This window comes from Pongo abelii, chromosome 2, assembly GCF_028885655.2.
Source record: "Pongo abelii isolate AG06213 chromosome 2, NHGRI_mPonAbe1-v2.0_pri, whole genome shotgun sequence".
NCBI classification, from domain to species: domain Eukaryota; kingdom Metazoa; phylum Chordata; class Mammalia; order Primates; family Hominidae; genus Pongo; species Pongo abelii.
This window is the reverse complement of record NC_085928.1, coordinates 19,213,043-19,230,846: the sequence shown is the minus strand read 5'-3', so window position 1 is coordinate 19,230,846 and position 17,804 is coordinate 19,213,043. Positions and strand designations below refer to the sequence as shown.

Here is a 17,804-nt window from a genome sequence, read left to right as displayed (position 1 = left end):
GGCAGGTGCCTGTAATCCCAGCTACTGGGGAGGCTGAGACAAGAGAATCGCTTGAACCCTGGAGGCGGAGGCTGCAGTGAGCCGAGATCGCACCACTGCACTCCAGCCCGGGTGACAGAGTGAGACTCCATCTCAAAAACAAAAACAAAAACAAAAACAAAAAACCAGTGAGGTACCAATAATCTACACAGCCTGATTTTAATATTTTTGAAGTATATATGCATTGGGATAGTTCTCTGGGGCCATTGCTAAGACAGAGGGTACTCCACTGTGGTCAACAATTTGCCTAATATTTCTATGTCACAGTTTCTTGCAGGGAGCATAACAGAAGAGCATGGGATTCAGACAGTCCTGGAGTCCTGTGTGCTCTTGGACTAACTGTGAAATGTATTCATTTTATTCGGCTGGGCACAGTGGCTCATGCCTGTAAACCCAGCACTTTGGGAGGCCGAGGCAGGCAGATCACTTAAGTCCAGGAATTTGAGACCATCCTGGGCAACATGGCAAAAACCCACCTCTACAAAAAATACAAAAATTAGCCGGGCACAGTGGCACACACCTATAGTCCCAGCTACTTGGGGAGCTAGAGTGGGAGGATCGCTTGAGCCTCGGAGGTCAAGGCTGCAGTAAGCCAAGAACGCACCACTGCACTCCAGCCTGGGTGACAAAGTGAGACCCTGTCTCATTTAAAGAAAAATAAAAGTATTCTATTCGTTTTATTCAATAAACACCATTGGCTATAAATATTATGTGCTCAGAACTACAAAATGCGAAGGTGTTCCAAATCTATCACATGAAGGCAGACATTTAAACAAATAAATGCACTAGTGTTTCAGATGATGGATGGACGATGTACAGTGGGGGCCAAAAACGAGAAAGAGAGTGCTCATTTCTATTGGGAGATAATGCCTGACCTGAGACTAAATAAACATGGGTTTCCACCAGGAAGTCAAGGAAGAAACGAAGAGCAATCCAGGTAGAAAGAAGGAGCACAGAGAAGGGTGAATCTTCGTGGTAAATTCAGGGCTTAGCAGGCATACTGCCATGATTGGAGCACAAGGTAAGGTGGGGATGGGGCTGAAAAGTGAATCTGGAGAACGGAGTGCAGGCAGAATCACGGAGGGCCTTGTGTGCAATGCCAAGGACCCTGGACACTCTGAGCCACTGATTCTTACAAGAATGCACATAGCCTGTGCAGCTTTAAAGATGACAGGTGCCTAGCTCACCCCCAGTAACACTAATTAGTTGGCCCTTGGTGAGATTTGCCATGTTTTATTTTTTTACTCAACCTCTTTGTGTAGGCAGTGAGAGGCCACTTAAGGAATGCAATAAGCAGAGGTGTAGTATCACAGTTTCAATCAGCTACACTGTGGAGAATGGATTGGAGGTGTACAAGATTGAAAGCAAGAGATCCAACTAAAGAGACCATCATGGTGGCCCAAGTGAATAAGGGCAAAACACAGGCTAGAAAAAAATGCAGGTGGAATACAGACGAGAGGAAGGATATTGAAATGTCAAGTACACAGTCCAGACTTACTATAGAGGCAGGGATGGTGTGAAAGGGTGGGTTGGATCATGGGGTTGAACCTCCCATGATCTTCTGCATCCCTCCTAAATGCAAACGTAAAACAAAAACAGGTATTTTCTGTGCTAAAAGAGTCGCAGGAAAAATCCTCCACCTTCCCTTCCTCCATCCTCCACACTTTCCAATAACTTGTTGCCTCTAAGTAGTTCTTCTTTCTGAAGTCATAATTAGTGTCTGGGGGCAAAGAAAGGAGGCATAGGGGTGGAAAGGAATTAAGAATGACTGCCTTTCCAACACGTCAGGGAAAGTAATACTTACCTCACGGAGTGAGAAAAAATAAGATAATTTATGGATTGTGTCTGGCACATGGTAGGCTCTCAAAAAATCACTTCCTTGAGTGACCGAAGCCCAAGCCCTCCCCTTGTCTGAGCAAAAATTTCTACCCAGCTCTGTTTTCCTCTCAAACATATCTATAAGTTTTCTAGTGCAAGACTAAAATGACAAGTTTTCACTTTCTTTCTCAGACAAGATTTTGTTTTTCATCCTATGGAATAAAGTCAGAACTGGGTGAAGGATTTTCCCCTTTCTGCTGTGTTCCATCAATTGAGAAGAAACTCTCTTTCCTGATAATCTTCTCTGAAATGTAATATTTTTTTTCACCCTTATACTCAATGGGGGAAAAAAAGTACTAGCAGCAACACATCTGAAGATTCCTTGTACCCACCTAAAAGTTAACTCCTCTTTAGTGCTTTGCAGGTAAGCAAAAACACTACACTTCAAAAAAAAAAAAAAAAGCAAGCAAGCTGCAGAGGACTCTACGAAAGCTGTTCTTTTTATAGAAGTGTGGTCACAAATCAATGCATTGTTAATGAAGAGTTTCCTCTATAAAACTCTAGAGTTATGTGGAGACTCAAGATTTGCTTATGACTTCTCACTGTGGGGAGGGGTGGGCTGAGAGTTTACACAATGGGGGCTTTCAGCCCCATTTACTTCAGAAGATCTTTGCCCAAGAAGCCTGATGAGAGAATTGCCCTTTTCCCCTCCTTTCCAAAATGTCAGCCTGGATTGTTTCGAGAACTAGGGAGAGTAGTGTACTGATCTAAATCATTGAAATATTCCTTGAAAATTTAAAATTACCAGAAATGCACCGTTTCTTTTTCTTCTGAAAGCACAAACATTAGAAAATACTATATAGCAATTAGGAGCCAGGTTGCCTACATTTGAATCCAGGTCCCAGGTCTGTCCATATAAACTTAGGCTAGTTACTTATCACTTGTACCTCAGTGTTATCATCTGCAAAATGGGATAGTGTTTGTACCTATCTCATACAGTGGTTGTGAGGATTAAAATGATTTAATAGATGTAAAGTGCTTAGAGCAGCACCTGGCATGTAGTTTCCTGTTACTCGATACTGTTCAGAAGAGGAGAGCTCCAAGCTGGATCCACCCATGAAGCTGCTGGAAACAAGTCTGCTCAATAACAGAGATTGTAAATACTGGACCACAGGCCACACAGACTTACAGGAATGTATAATTAAGCAGGATTTAACTTTAAAAAATTCATTGCCGACATATACAATCCAAGAGAGATACAAATAAGCATTTCTGGCTTCTCTTGAAGATTCAAGAGACCTGGCCATCCTGGACCCAAGTCCTACTGACCACTCTTGGTGGGAGCTGAGTAGCTGCTAACCTCTTTAAGCAGGGCATAAATCTCCAAGTCACCATGCTCCCCATCTGGCCCAGTTCTCTCATTTACTTTACCTTCACAGGCATTTCAGGTTGTGATCTCTATACTAAAGGGATTGGGGCTCAGAAATCACAGCCTCGCCTCTACTCACATCATAATACAGGATCTCTACTGTGAAGCTGGAGGGGTGAACACACCTTGATCTCTGGATGACCGAGAGAGGGGAGGTGAAGAAAAGAGTTACAAGCTGGTTGTATGTGAGACTCAGGTCTTCTCTAATCTCTCCAGTAGAACTTCCTTTTTTCTCCTTATAAAATTCAAATACATGACTTAAAAAGTAAACCAGTAACAGCTACAATTTATCTATATCTTTTACATACATTATCTAATGGTATCCTCAGACCTATGATGTAGCAATTATAATCTCCATGTTATATCCCCAGAGAGGCTAAACAGCTTGCCTCAAGTCAGTAGGAAGTGATGGAGCTAGGACTCAAGTGCAGGCCCAGGGTAGCAAAAGGCATCCTTCCACGTACAATTTCCTCCAAATTCACCATGTCTTCAAAGACCTCTGTGTTCCCCTCAAAACTTCTCGCCTACGGGAATTTCCTCAAACCCATCTTCCCCTGGCAATAGTTCTGACTGTAGAGCTGAAGGTGGTAAGGGAACTAGTGTTTTACGCAAATTGCAAATGCCCTAGGAAACTGATGAGAAAGAATTAAACGGCTGTGAGACCCCCCAGTGTGCAGAAATTAAGAGGAGAAAAACTCAAAAAGCTTGACCGCATGGAAAAAATTATTCTAATAGTCTTACAAGTCAGAGATGGTAATTTTATTAAATAATTTTTTTAATGGGCAAAGAATGACTAGAAAGAATAAAGAACTCTGTCTATGCCAGGCCAAATTTGAAGCAGCACCAAGACCTTTACTATTTATTGGCTATCTTAACGGAAGGACAGTATATGGCAACACATGAGCAATGCCCTTGGCTCTACATCTTACAAGCTTTATGACCTTGAGCAAGGTACTTAACCCATGAAAGCCTGTTCCTTCATCTGTAAAATTAACATAATACAGTACTGAAATTGAAAGTGTTGAGGATTCTATGGGATATACACAAAGTGACCAGTATGCTGTCTAGCATACAGTAGGTGCTCTATAAATGCTGATGTTTTCCCACCCTCTTAATTATCCTCAGCGATTTGAAATTGATAGTAATCAGAAGATAAGTGTGTTATTTTGGAACAAAATGTGAGGAAAAGGGAAATAGGAGAAAGTATTTGGGTAGACAATAATTACCGAGGCTTCTCCTTTCTCTTAAACAAAAAAAAGTCCCGAAGTGCTATTTTATATGCAGTAGCACTCAAATAGTACTTCTGGCAAAAAGAGTTGGAATACTGAGTAGGTGTAAATGACATAGCTATTGCCTAGAAATTTAAAGCTTCTGAACTACTACGAATAATGGCAAATATCAAGTGTTTACTATCACCAGACACCATGATATTCATCTTATGTGCATTATTTCATTTAGTACTCACAATCTCAAAGATAACTATTAGTATATTGTTTCTATTTTGTAGATGAAACTGAGCCTTAGGGAATTTTGTAGTTTGTCCAATGTAATGGACAACTGAAGCTCATTCATATAGATATATAGATATATATATAGATATACATATAGATAGATAGATAGATATATAGATATATAGATAGATATATAGATAGATATATAGATATATAGATAGATATATAGATAGATATATAGATATAGATATAGATATATAGATATATATATAGATATATATATACACACATACACATACATATATATATAGGCATACAATCTTGTCCAAGCCTCAAATGCAAAACTGCTGCAAATCTGATAAACAGAGGGAGCAACTGATGGATGATAGAGAAATATGGCTTCAATGTAAGTTATAACAAGCCAAATTATCTATTCTAATCTGACCTGCTAAAATTAATCAGGTATCAACTGACCTCACTGTGTTAAATACATATTAGGCACATATACTTATTGCTTTGTTTAATAAACTTGCCTCTATCATTAATGTCTTATGATTAAGTCAGAATTTTGTGCCTTGCCTTTACCTAAAATAGGGAAATAATACCTTCTTCACAAGGAAGCTGTGAGGAAAAGCTATAAATAGCTGTATACGCATAAAATTTACAAGTCAATTTTTCTCTGAATTGCATTTATCGTCTCAGCATTTTTTCTGTGAAGTTGAATATCATCTTATTTAATACAAGTGATTTGTCCAAAAGAGGGCTATAAGAAGGCAAAACAACGAGGATCCCAGATCTTTCTTTTTAGACATTGGTTCAGTCAGACAGAAATATCTACTGAGAAAAGCAACTGACAGATTACTGAATAGTCTGGAAAAATTGTTTAACCACTCTTACAGTTTCTGAACTTGTAAAATATGAATGATGATATCGTCCATGTAGAAGTGTGATAAAATTAAATTAGTACTTGAAATGCATTTTTTCATGTACTGCCACGTAGTAAGCATAACAGATATTATTTTCACACAAAACCCTTCATAATTACTTAAGATTCTTCCAAACCACTGCATTAAGTATGTTATCTCCACAGCTTTCCCAAACAATACTGCATCTCTAATATAACATCAAATGCCCCCAAGGAACTGGCACAATCATTTGCCACATGAGTAAATGACTCTGATGTGGCCTTGCTTTGGGAATATTCTAATATTTGACTGCTACTTTTAACACTGAAGTTAAGAGACCATATATTTTCAGTTTCATGAATTTAGCACATCCTTCAAGCACTTTCTCTGAATACAGCAACGTGTTAAGTGTTGTGACCACAACCAAGATATAGAAGTAGTAGTCCCATATGCTTGAACTTCTATAAACACCCACTCATATACTTACACGACTTGCAACTACTTGCTCACAGATGTGGATCCCTCCTGCAATATGGACTTTCTGAGGATATGGCTGCAGTTACTTCTCTGCTTTTACCTTCAACACCCAGAACAATGTTTAGCACATAATTAAGGATCAAAAATGATTGTGGAATAACTCATTTTACAGTCCAGCAGGAGGGATCAATCATGTACACAAATACAGAAATATAATACAAACTGTGGCAATTCCCTTACAGGTAGTAAATGCTATACCTCTTTTTATTTTATTATTATTATACTTTAAGTTTTAGGGTACATGTGCACAACGTGCAGGTTTGTTACATATGTATATATGTGCCATGTTGGTGTGCTGCACCCATTAACTCGTCATTTAGCATTGAGAACGCTATACCTCTTTAGAGAGGGCAGTCACTTCTCATTAGACTGAAAAACAGAATTTATACAGGACAATGTATTTGAATTGGACTTGTGGTACCAGAAGATTTGGGTGGAGATTATAGCTGGAAGGTGGCGGTTGGGGGTGGGGGCGGGTGGAAAATAGAAACAAAAAGAAAAAAATTTACTTCAAGGGAAGGTGAACAGGTCTGGAGCAAAGTTTGCATGTAGAGGAGGCGTAGACGTTAAGAATGAAAGAGGCAGTGAACTATTTGTGGAAGAAACTGAATAAGTCAAGGAAAGGAGTAACAATTTTATTTAATACACAGTTGAGAATTCTTAAAGCTTTCAAATAGTAGGGTACTATGAGCTTTGTTTAACTGATGATTATTTCAAAAAGTAATGATTCAGGATTTCTGGTTCCAGCCAAGATGGGATAGGCCCATTACAAACTCCATTTTAAGATGATCTAGCCTCTTAAAATTAACACAAAATTGACATAACACAACAAGCAAGCATGGGAAGACCCTAAACCGTAGAGAGACAGTGTACTTCCTGAGGAAGTTGAGATTCTCCCAGTGGGGAGCTGAGCCACTACTTGCACTTGGCATTAACAAGGTGGAAAGACGTGGTGTAAGGCAGGGCAGGTGACACTGTTTCCTCCTTCCTCTGGTTTCTGCCAGTGGGGAGATAAGCCTTCACCCTTCACCTACCATCAATAAGCCCAAATGAAGAGGCACTCCACTTCCCTCCCCTGCTCCACTGGTGTCAGCAGGGAATCAGGATATTGAGTTTCTACCCTTACCCTATGGCAACAAGCGGTGTGGTGTCACCAGGGCCCAGTTTGTATTTCCTCTTAGCAGCAACAATGTGGTGCAACTTGGTGCCCCACTTTCACCAAGAAAGTATAAGCAGAGCCAAAGGAGAAGCCATCCTTCTACCGTGTTCATCTGCACTGAGGCAGTATAAACATTCCACTTTTGAGGGGGTGCTGTCACTGAGACCCAATGGTAGACTCAACATGTACAGATCCAGAGTCCCATAATATCCAAAGTGTCAAAGAGAAAATAGTCACTCATCACCCCAAGAACTAGAAAAATTACAACTTGAATGAGAAAGGACAATCCACATATGCCAACATCAAGATGAATCAGATGCTGAAAGTATCTGACAAGATATTTAATGCAGCCATAAAGTGCTTCAATTATAAATTCGCTTAAAACAAACAGAAAATTTACAAAATGTCAGTAAATAAATAGAAATTAAGTAATACATGCTACTATATATGGATAAATGTAAAAACATTATGCTAAGTGAAATAAGCCACACACACACATAAAAACAAAACCTCACATATTATATGATACAATTTATAAGACATGTCCAGAATAGGCAAACCTACAGAGACAGAAAGTAGGTTAGTAGTTTCTGAGGCTAAAGGTGGCATGGATTGAGGACTGTCTGTCAGTGGGTACAGTTTTCTTTTTGGGGTATTGAAAATGTTCAAATATTAAATTGTGGTGATGCTTCTACAACTCTGCATATATACCAAAAACTACTGAAATGTGTACTTTATATGAATTAACTTTATGGTATGTAAACTATATCTCAGTATAATTTAAATTAATAATTATATTTTGTTTAAAAAAGGAACGTCATCAAACTAAAGAGTCCAGTAACTGAAATAAAGCCTTGCTGCCTGGGTTCAACAGTAGAATGGAAATGACAGAGGAGAGAATCAGTAAATTTGAAGTCAGCTCAATACAATTTACACAATGTGAACACAGAGATATAACCAACTGAAAAAAATAAACAGGGATAATAACAAAAGATCCATCATTGGAGTCTGAGGAAAGATATGAGAGAGTATTTTAAAAAGTAATGGCTGAACACTTCCCAAATTTTTCAACTGCTGAAAGAAAAGAATTGCCAACCATGACTACGATATCCAGTGAGGGATGAAGGGGAAACAGAGACATTCTCAGACAAACAAAAACTAATAGAATTTGTTGCCAGTATAACTACTTTTAAAGATCGGCTGAAGGGTTTTCTTCAAAGGAAATGACAGAAAAAGAAATCTCAGACAATCAGGAAGGAAGGAAGAACAAAATAAACCCAGATGTATGGATGCATACACTGGACTTCTCCTCATCAGTTTTAAAAATCATCCCTGATCATTAAAACAAAAATTATACAACATCTTATACTAAAGAGAAAGATATTTAAAATAGAGAAAGAAAAGGGATGTAAATGGAATTAAGTTTCCACACGTCAAAGTGGTAAAACATTGATACAAATAGACTGGGATATATTATGTGTCCATGTTTTAATACCTAGAACAAACACTAAAAATACATATGTATATACACAAAGCAATATACTAAAAACACTATAAATAAATCAAGATGGAATCCTACAAGTTATTCAAGTAACCCACAAGAAGGCAAGAAAAGCAAAATGGATAATGAGAAACTGAGGGAGAAAAACAGATCATGCTCTGATTAAAAAGACAATAAGGAAATAATACAAACAATTTTATGCTAACAAAATTGACAGCCTAGAAAAAAAATCGCAAACCACAAACTAGATGAAATAGTCAACCTTAATAGTCCTATAACCACTAAAGAAATGGTATTAGTCATTTAAAACCTGAAATAGAAATCTCCAGGCACAGATTTCACGAAAGATGAACTCCAACAAATTTACAATAAAAAAACAAACAACCCCATCAAAAAGTGGGCGAAGGACATGAACAGACACTTCTCAAAAGAAGACATTTATGCAGCCAAAAAACACATGAAAAAATGCTCACCATCACTGGCCATCAGAGAAATGCAAATCAAAACCACAAGGAGATACCATCTCACACCAGTTAGAGTGGCAATCATTAAAAAGTCAGGAAACAACAGGTGCTGAAGAGGATGTGGAGAAATAGGAACACTTTTACACTGTTGGTGGGACTGTAAACTAGTTCAACCCTTGTGGAAGTCAGTGTGGCGATTCCTCAGGGATCTAGAACTAGAAATTCCATTTGACCCAGCCATCCCATTACTGTGTATATACCCAAAGGACTATAAATCATGCTGCTATAAAGACACATGCACACATATGTTTATTGCGGCATTATTCACAATAGCAAAGACTTGGAACTAACCCAAATGTCCAACAATGATAGACTGGATTAAGAAAATGTGGCACATATACACTATGGAATACTATGCAGCCATAAAAAATGACGAGTTCATGTCTTTTGTAGGGACATGGATGAAATTGGAAATCATCATTCTCAGTAAACTATCGCAAGAACAAAAAACCAAACACCGCATATTCTCACTCATAGGTGGGAATTGAACAATGAGAACACATGGACACAGGAAGGGGAACATCACACTTTGGGGACTGTTGTGGGGTGGGGGGAGGGGGGAGGGATAGCATTGGGAGATATACCTAATGCTAGATGATGAGTTAGTGGGTGCAGCGCACCAGCATGGCACATGTATACATATGTAACTAACCTGCACATTGCGCACATGTACCATAAAACCTAAAGTATAATAATAATAATTAAAAAAAAAAAAAGAAGGACACCCATAAAGGGTCTAGAAGACATAGAGGGTATGTGAGCTTGCTTATCCAGGAGAAAGGCCCAGAAATGAACAGCAAAATTTGCTTTCATTATTTTGATTTGCCCAGCCAATGTCCCTGAACGGTATTTCTGTAGCACCAGAAAACGTCCCAGCACTGTTGGATAACAATGGCATTGCTTGGAACAAGGAAGAATTCATTCTACTCTGATCTGGAAAATTTCAAACATGGTCCTAGGCCAGTGTTTGATCTGAGGCGCTAAGCAAGAATAGTCAGAACAATCAGCAGAGGTGGCCACACAAACCCTGAGATCTGACAAGCAAGGAGAGAGCACCCATCAGAGAAGGGGAAAAATGCCCCAACCAACTTCATCAGCTGCTGGGCTCCGCTTAGGTCCAAGGCCTAGCTCAGCCTGAGGCTCTCTGCACACAGGCACATCTCCAGAGCTGAGGGTTAGGGCATCCAGCCTGGAGCACGTCTTCCTGGGTTACCTCAGCTAACTCTGAGGGTGAGGGCACCAGACAACTCTCCCTCAGTGTCTGCCCCAGCATTCGCCTTCCTCTAAGGCTTCTAGGCTTGAATCCTTTTCCTGGTGTGGAAGTCACATCTTCAAAATAAAACAGAACCCCAATATATGTTCTGTTTTTAAAAAGCAGTTTTGATAAAATCTTAAAATAATATAGTAACCTCCCAGCTGGTCTCTACCTCTGTACTTCCAAATCTCTCTCATTCTCTCAATCTATTCTATGTGCAGTTGCCAAAATTCTCTTTTTGAGAAGCATGTGAAGCAATTACTGCTGTGTTTTAAAACCTTCCATAGCTCCTAACTGCATTCTAAATAAAGTACAAACTCCTTACCCAGGACATTTAAGATTCTTGGTAATCTGGACCTAGTCTGCCTTCCCAATGTTATTCTCACTATTTTTCTTCCTGTATCCTATGCTTCCAGCAGATGGAATACTGACTGATTTCCCTCCATGCCTTAGAATCCAATCTTGGTGACCCTAGTCACATAGACACCTGGACCTGCCCTTTTCTCTCCTCACCTCATGTCTAACTCAACAAATGAGACTTCCTCCAAAGAGATTTCTTTGATATTTCATTTCAGAAATAAAATTTCCCTCCTCTAAACTTCAAAAAAAAAAAAGATTTCCATAAACACACACACAAAAATCCTCATCAAAATATTAACAAATCAAATCCAGCAATGTTTAAAAAGAATTATACACCATGACCAAATGGGATTTATTCCAGGTATGCCAGGCCGCTTCAACATTCAAACATCGAACAATGTAACCCAGCATCAACACACCAGAGAAAAAAATAATTATGTAAATAAATGCAGAAAAAAACACTTAACAAAATTCAACACCCATTCGTGACTAAAACTCTCAGAAAACCAATAGAAGGAAACTTCCTCAACTGATAAAAAACATCTACCGAAACCTACACCTAACATCATATTTAATGGTAAAAGAATGAATGCTTTCCCCATAAGACTGGAAAAAGGGAACACCACTTTTATCTAGCATAGTACTGTTAAGTTCTGGTCATTGCAAGACAGTAAGAAAAAGAAATAAAAGGCACACAGTTTGAAGGGGAAGAAATAAAACTACACCTATTTTCAAATGACATGATATTGTATGTAGAAAATCCCAAGTAATCTATAAAGAAGTTTAAAAAAAAAAACCTCAGAAGACATAAATCAGCAAGGTTGCAAAATACAAAATCAACCACATAGAATCCAATCATTTAATCCAATCACTAAAACCAACATTTAAAAAACAATCATTTACAATTGCTTCAAAAAATTAAATACTTATGTGTAAGTCCAATAAAACATGTATCATATCTGTGTCATAAAAGTTATAAAATGCTAATGAAATAAAATTAAAGAAGACTTAAATGAAGAGACACTGTGTTCATGGCTAAGAAAACTCAACATAGTAAAGATGTCAATTCTTCTCAAAATGGATTCTATAGGCTTCAATGTAATTCATATATGAAAATGGCAAAGTGTTTTGTAGACACAGACCACCTTATTTCTAAAATTTATAAAGGCACAGGACCTAGAATAGTTAATGTAACTTTGAAAAAAAAAGAACCAAGTGGGAGAAACCATTCCACCAGATTTTGTTAAGGCTTACTAAATTGCTACAGTTATCACCACAGTATTGATGGAGGGGCTGACACACACACACACACACAAATCAATGGAACAGCTAGAGGACTCTGAAAGAGATTCACACAAATATGTCTAAGTGATTTTTTACAAAGGTGCAAAAGCAATTCACCGAAGGAAGGACAGGCTTCAACAAATGTTACTGGAGCAACTGGACATCCGTAGACAAAAATATAAACCTCAACCTAAACCTTACTATTTTATAAATTAACTAAAAATGAATCACAGAATTAAATGTAAAACTCTAAAATTTTTATGAAAAAAAAAATAGAAAATCTTCAGAACCCTGGCAGGTCTAGGCAAAAATTTAGACTTGACATCAGATGTACAACCCAAAAAAGGAAAAATTAAATTGTACCTCATCAAAATTTAAAACTTTCGCTTTATGAAAAACTGAAGAGAATGAAAAGGCTTTAAACTGGGAGAAAATATTTGCAAACAATATATTCAATAAAGGATCTGTATCCAGAATATGTAAAAACCTCTCAAAACTCAACAGTAAAAAAAAAAAAGTGTTCTAGAAAATGGGCAAAAGACACGAGCAGATATTTATTGAAGAGGACGTAGAGATGACAAGCACATGAAAAGATGTGCTTAGCCATCAAGGAAGTGTGAATTTAAACCATCATCACAAATCTCACATGTTCTCACTCATAGGAGTCAAAATGAGTTAAAAATTAACACAATTGTTCTCATAAAGATAGAAAGTAGAACGATGAGGATCAGATGATGATCAGAGGAAGGGTGGCAGGTAGTGGGGGAAAGTGGGAATGGTTTAGGTGCAAAAATATAGTTAGAATGAATAAGATCTAGTATTTGATAGCATAACAGGCTGTCTATAGTCAACAAAAATTTACTGTTATCTTTTTAAATAACTAAAAGAGTAAAATTGGAATGTTCTTAACACAAAGAAATAATAAATGCTTGAGGTGATGGATACCCCAATTATCCCAATTTATCATACATTGTGTGCTTGTATCAAAATATCACATGCACTCCATAAATATATATAACTATTATGTACCAATAATAACTTAATAAAATTTTAAACCACCATAAGATATGATATCACTACATAACTATCAAAATGGCTACATGTAAAATTTTGATAATAACAAATGCTGTCAAGGATTCAGGCAAACTGGGTCACTCAGATGGCTGAAAGAATTGTAAAACTATATGGCTACCCCGGAAAAGAGTATGTCATTTTCTTTCAAAACTAAACATGTACTTCCCACATGCAACCCAGAAACTGCACTCCTGGATATTTATCCCAGAAAAATGAAAACTTATGTTCACACACAAACCTATGCACACGTTTATAGCAGATTTATTCCTAATAGCAAAAAACTAGAAACAACGCAAATATCCTTCATATCCTCCAATGGGTAAAATAAACTGTGCTACCTCTTCTGTACCATGGGAAACTACGCAGCAATAAAATGGAATGGATTATTGATACATGCTACAACTTGAATGGATCTCAAATTATTCTGAGCAAAAAAATTTAAAGAAGCAAAAGCCAGTCCTCATACTGCATTCCACTTATATAGCATTCTCAAAATGACAAAATTACAGAGATGAATAACAGACAGTGATTGGTAGGAATTAGGGACTTGGGAAGGAGGGTGGTGGCTATGACTATGAAAGGGTAGCATAAGGAATCCTATATCCTGACTGCGGTGTTGGTCACATGAAATGTACATGACATTATTGAAAGCTGAAACCCTAGGAACAGAAGTCAGGTCAGTGACCGCTAGAGAGCGGTTGGGGAGAGTGGTTTAATTACAAGGTAAGGAGGGGATTTTTGAGGGTGATGGAAATATTCTGTATCTTGATTGTAGTGGCTGTTACATTCATCATACATCACACACACACATCACCTTAAAATGGTGAATTTTACTGTAGGCAAAATATGCCTCAATAAACAACAAAAAAATGTTTGTAAATAAATGAATGTAAATACTCCAAAATGTTAAGAGTGGTATTCTGTAGGTGGGAGTATATTACTTGTTGATTTTTAAATCTTTTTTCAGTATTCTGTATTACTTTTTAAATAAATAAAAACTAATAAAAGTTTTTAAAAAATCTACATGTGTGATAAACCTGTATATAACTAAATGTGCACATACACACGAGTGCATGTACAAGTGTTGAAATCTGAATATGGTTGATAAATTATATCCATGTCAACTTGTGATACTGTACAATAATTATGCAAGATGTTACCATTGGGAGAAATAGGTAAAAGGTATATGACATCTCTATTATTTCTTACAACTGAATGTAAAAGTATAATTATCTCAAAATAAAAAGTTAAAACAAAGGAATGATCCAGTACACATCAAGAGCTACAATCATGCTCATAACTCGACTTAGCAATTTCAATTCAGAAATCAGCATTTATCTACTCAACACCCACATGAGGCACTGTGGTAGGTGACGGAGATTCAGTGGTGAAAAAGGCAAGCATAGAGACTGTCTTCATGAACTTTCATTCTAGGAAATGGGAAAATAGCTCAATGTATGAAGGTCATTAATCTTCAGTCATATGGGTAAGAACTGGAATCAAACTAAATTTAAGAGAAAGATTAAGTAATTTTTGGAATACCATGTGCCTATCAAAATTATTATAAATATTATTTAACAGGATGGAGAAAATCTTGTAACATTAAAGAGAATACTAAGTTTTAAAATGACATACTCATTAATATTGATAATTAATGACAACTTATTTTATATGAATAAAATTTTATTGAATTTTAGATAATTAGAAAGAATAAAGAAATGCAAGATAAATGCTTTCTAAACAGCATCTGATAGAGTCATCTTTTCAGTGTCATGGTATTTTCACTTTTCTTTATAAAAAGTATAGACATTCATTTATTTAAATTTTTACAAAGTAAGAACCATCAAATGGAAAAAAAAATAAGTAATGCTAAAGTAAATTCAGCTTTTTATCAATACTGAAATGGTTGGCAATGGTTAGGTTCTGAGTGTAGCCTTCTTGGAAAAACAGTGTTTGCAGCAGCTGTTGGTTTCCATTAATTCACATAACTGAAAAAAATGTCAGGAAGCCACTCCCTGTGAAGACTACGCTTGCAGGAGAAGAGAGCAAAAAGTACGGTGGTAAGAGGGAGTGAGAAAGAAAAGACACTCTTATTGAGACATGGGATGAGTATCATAAGTAATCTAGGAAACAAATCTGGGAAGAAATTTGTGGGTTGCTTAAAGTGTGGTTAAGGCAAGACAGTCACTAATACAAGTATGGCCAGATCTACATAGCACAAAATAAAGTGGGGGAGTTTGTAAATTAATCTGGTGAACCACAAGGCCAGCCAAGCCAGGTAGTAACCATAAAAGGAATCTCTTTACAGTGGTGTAAAATGCATCTGGGCAACACTGCAACCCTGAGCTGACACAAATGTAGGGTAGACAATTCCAGGAGCACAACCAGAAGATAACACCTTTAGTCTCAGTCTTACCTCTTTTGCAAAAAGAATTATTTTGAAAAACAAAACAAAACAAAAAAACAACGTCTGCCCTCCCTGACAAGTAAGTTAACCTCTACTTGTCAAATAAGGAGAAAGTTACCTACCTCAATACAAAAGGCATCAGGTGCTGCCCTCATTAATAGTAACCTACTGTAATAGCAAGGGAGATCTGAACAACCTTGCTCTGAGAGGCTGCCCAGCAAGGCTACAACCCCTTAGCCCTACCTTCCTGCCCACACAACCTAGCTCGGTCATGATATGATGGACCTCTATGAGCTCACTAAATACAACCATTGAACAAGGTATTACACAACAGTCTTTTCTTTCTTAGCCCAATGCCTCTCATGTATTTAAAAAAAATCTTTTATAAAAAAATATTTTTCCAGGAAAAAATAAACAGTAATTGCCATGGACCTGTAACAGATCCTAGAATAACACAGACAGGCAAGAATCTGTCAATATAGCAATATTCCAAATATGAAATTCATGGTTCAGGAAGAGATAAATAAATAAATATGAAGGGGCTTCTCAAAGACGTTTCCTTTGTCTTCCCCCATTTCTTACTGAATTTTGCTCATGTAAAAAGTTTTGATCATATGATAGAAGAGTCAGCCCTGTTGGGACCAATATTAACCACTTACACCATTAAGCCCTCTACATAACGAGGGAATTGGGAGAGACGGAACATATCACAGGGTTGCTTGTTATTTTCTTAAAGACACCTACCTTTTAAAATAATTTCAATATTTAAACTCCATCTGGCACTTTAGTCTCTTAAAAATTATTAAGTTAGGCATGAAGAACAAGCCCATCTGGGCGGCAGTTTGGATTTTAAGTGCTATTCTGCTCTTATATCTTTTTCCTTGGCTTGGCACATCTTTGAGATCCAGCAGAATCCCAGGACATCTTTGGTGGGGAAGCAAGTCTTCATGATGGAGCATTCCAGTCCATTTTACACATCTTAGTGGCCAAGTAACAGCACTGCCTTCTTCTTTGTGCGTTTTACTAATATAATTATAAGGAAGTGTTCTTTCCCAGCACTCCCCACCCCACCCTCCCCCTTGCATGAGGGCATTCCGTTTATTCATTTCTGAACACAACATTTCCTCATGTCCTATACCAAGGACCCGGCCCGACTCTGGGCTGGTACCATGACAGGTACTGCACCAATTCGTTCCAGCGTTGCGTGGCTGATGGTGTAGGAATGAGTGTGTGGAGGCCGAGGCTTCCTACTGACTGAGCCATTGCTCCTGGACATCACCTGTGGTGATGACCCTCTGTTGGCTGTCACTACCAGAGTCTTATGTTGACCTGGGACCAGATGGGTCCCATTAGCATAAATGGATGGTATGTTGGCATTGCCCGAGTGGAAAGAGAAAGACTGGCCCAAGTCACTGAAGTGGTTGACTGACTCTGTGTTTCTATGAACTTTTGGATTGTTGCTCCAGTATCGACTGTTGTAGGTATTGGAAGAGGTTAGTGTGTTGTTGTCCGAGGAGGAAATCTCAGTGTGAAATGCTTTGGCAGAAGAACATTTGGGTGGAAGATCATCCTCTCTGAAAGGAACAAAATAAAGTCGTCATGAGGATTTACTTCAAGTTAATCCTATCCTCCTACCCTGGAATCTTTCTTTTCATGTTAAGGCTTATACATTCAAAAAACAAATCCAGGAGAGACTACTCTGTCGTGAAAGCAGGCATGGCAACCCTGGATGGCCTCAGCTTTGGTATCCATTCCCTTTGAGACAATGGTCAAGAAAATCTCTCCTCAGCTTCTCAGTCTCCAACAGTAGAAAAGGATATCTCAGATCTCTCAGAGAATGTCTCTTCCAAAACAACTTTTAAATATATATGTAAATAACATTCACATAAATATGTTTATATATCATATAGTAAATACATAACAAATCTTGCTTTATATATATTTATAGTAAATATTTAGTATCTTGCTTTATATATATAGTAAATATTCATATATAGTAAATATTTATTCACACATAAATATTTACTGTAAGTAGGAAATTAGTCCATGAAGAAATCTACT

At 37.5% G+C, this 17,804-nt stretch overlaps 1 protein-coding gene across 14 annotated transcripts in view; it reads right to left on the bottom strand.

Annotated features, from left to right (window-relative positions):
• IGSF11 (immunoglobulin superfamily member 11) overlaps positions 1-17,804 on the bottom strand; it is a 290,534-nt gene that overhangs the window by 60,361 nt on the left and 212,369 nt on the right. For 12 of the 14 annotated variants that reach the window (XM_054551467.2, XM_054551473.2, XM_054551472.2 and 9 more), the window contains one exon: positions 15,113-17,317. In XM_054551467.2, coding sequence (XP_054407442.1) covers positions 16,876-17,317 — 442 coding nt within the window. In that variant the 3' untranslated portion in view covers positions 15,113-16,875. Of the gene's footprint in view, positions 1-15,112; positions 17,318-17,804 lie in introns of those variants that run through there. The other 2 variants (XR_008523583.2, XR_008523582.1) reach the window with 1 other exon arrangement.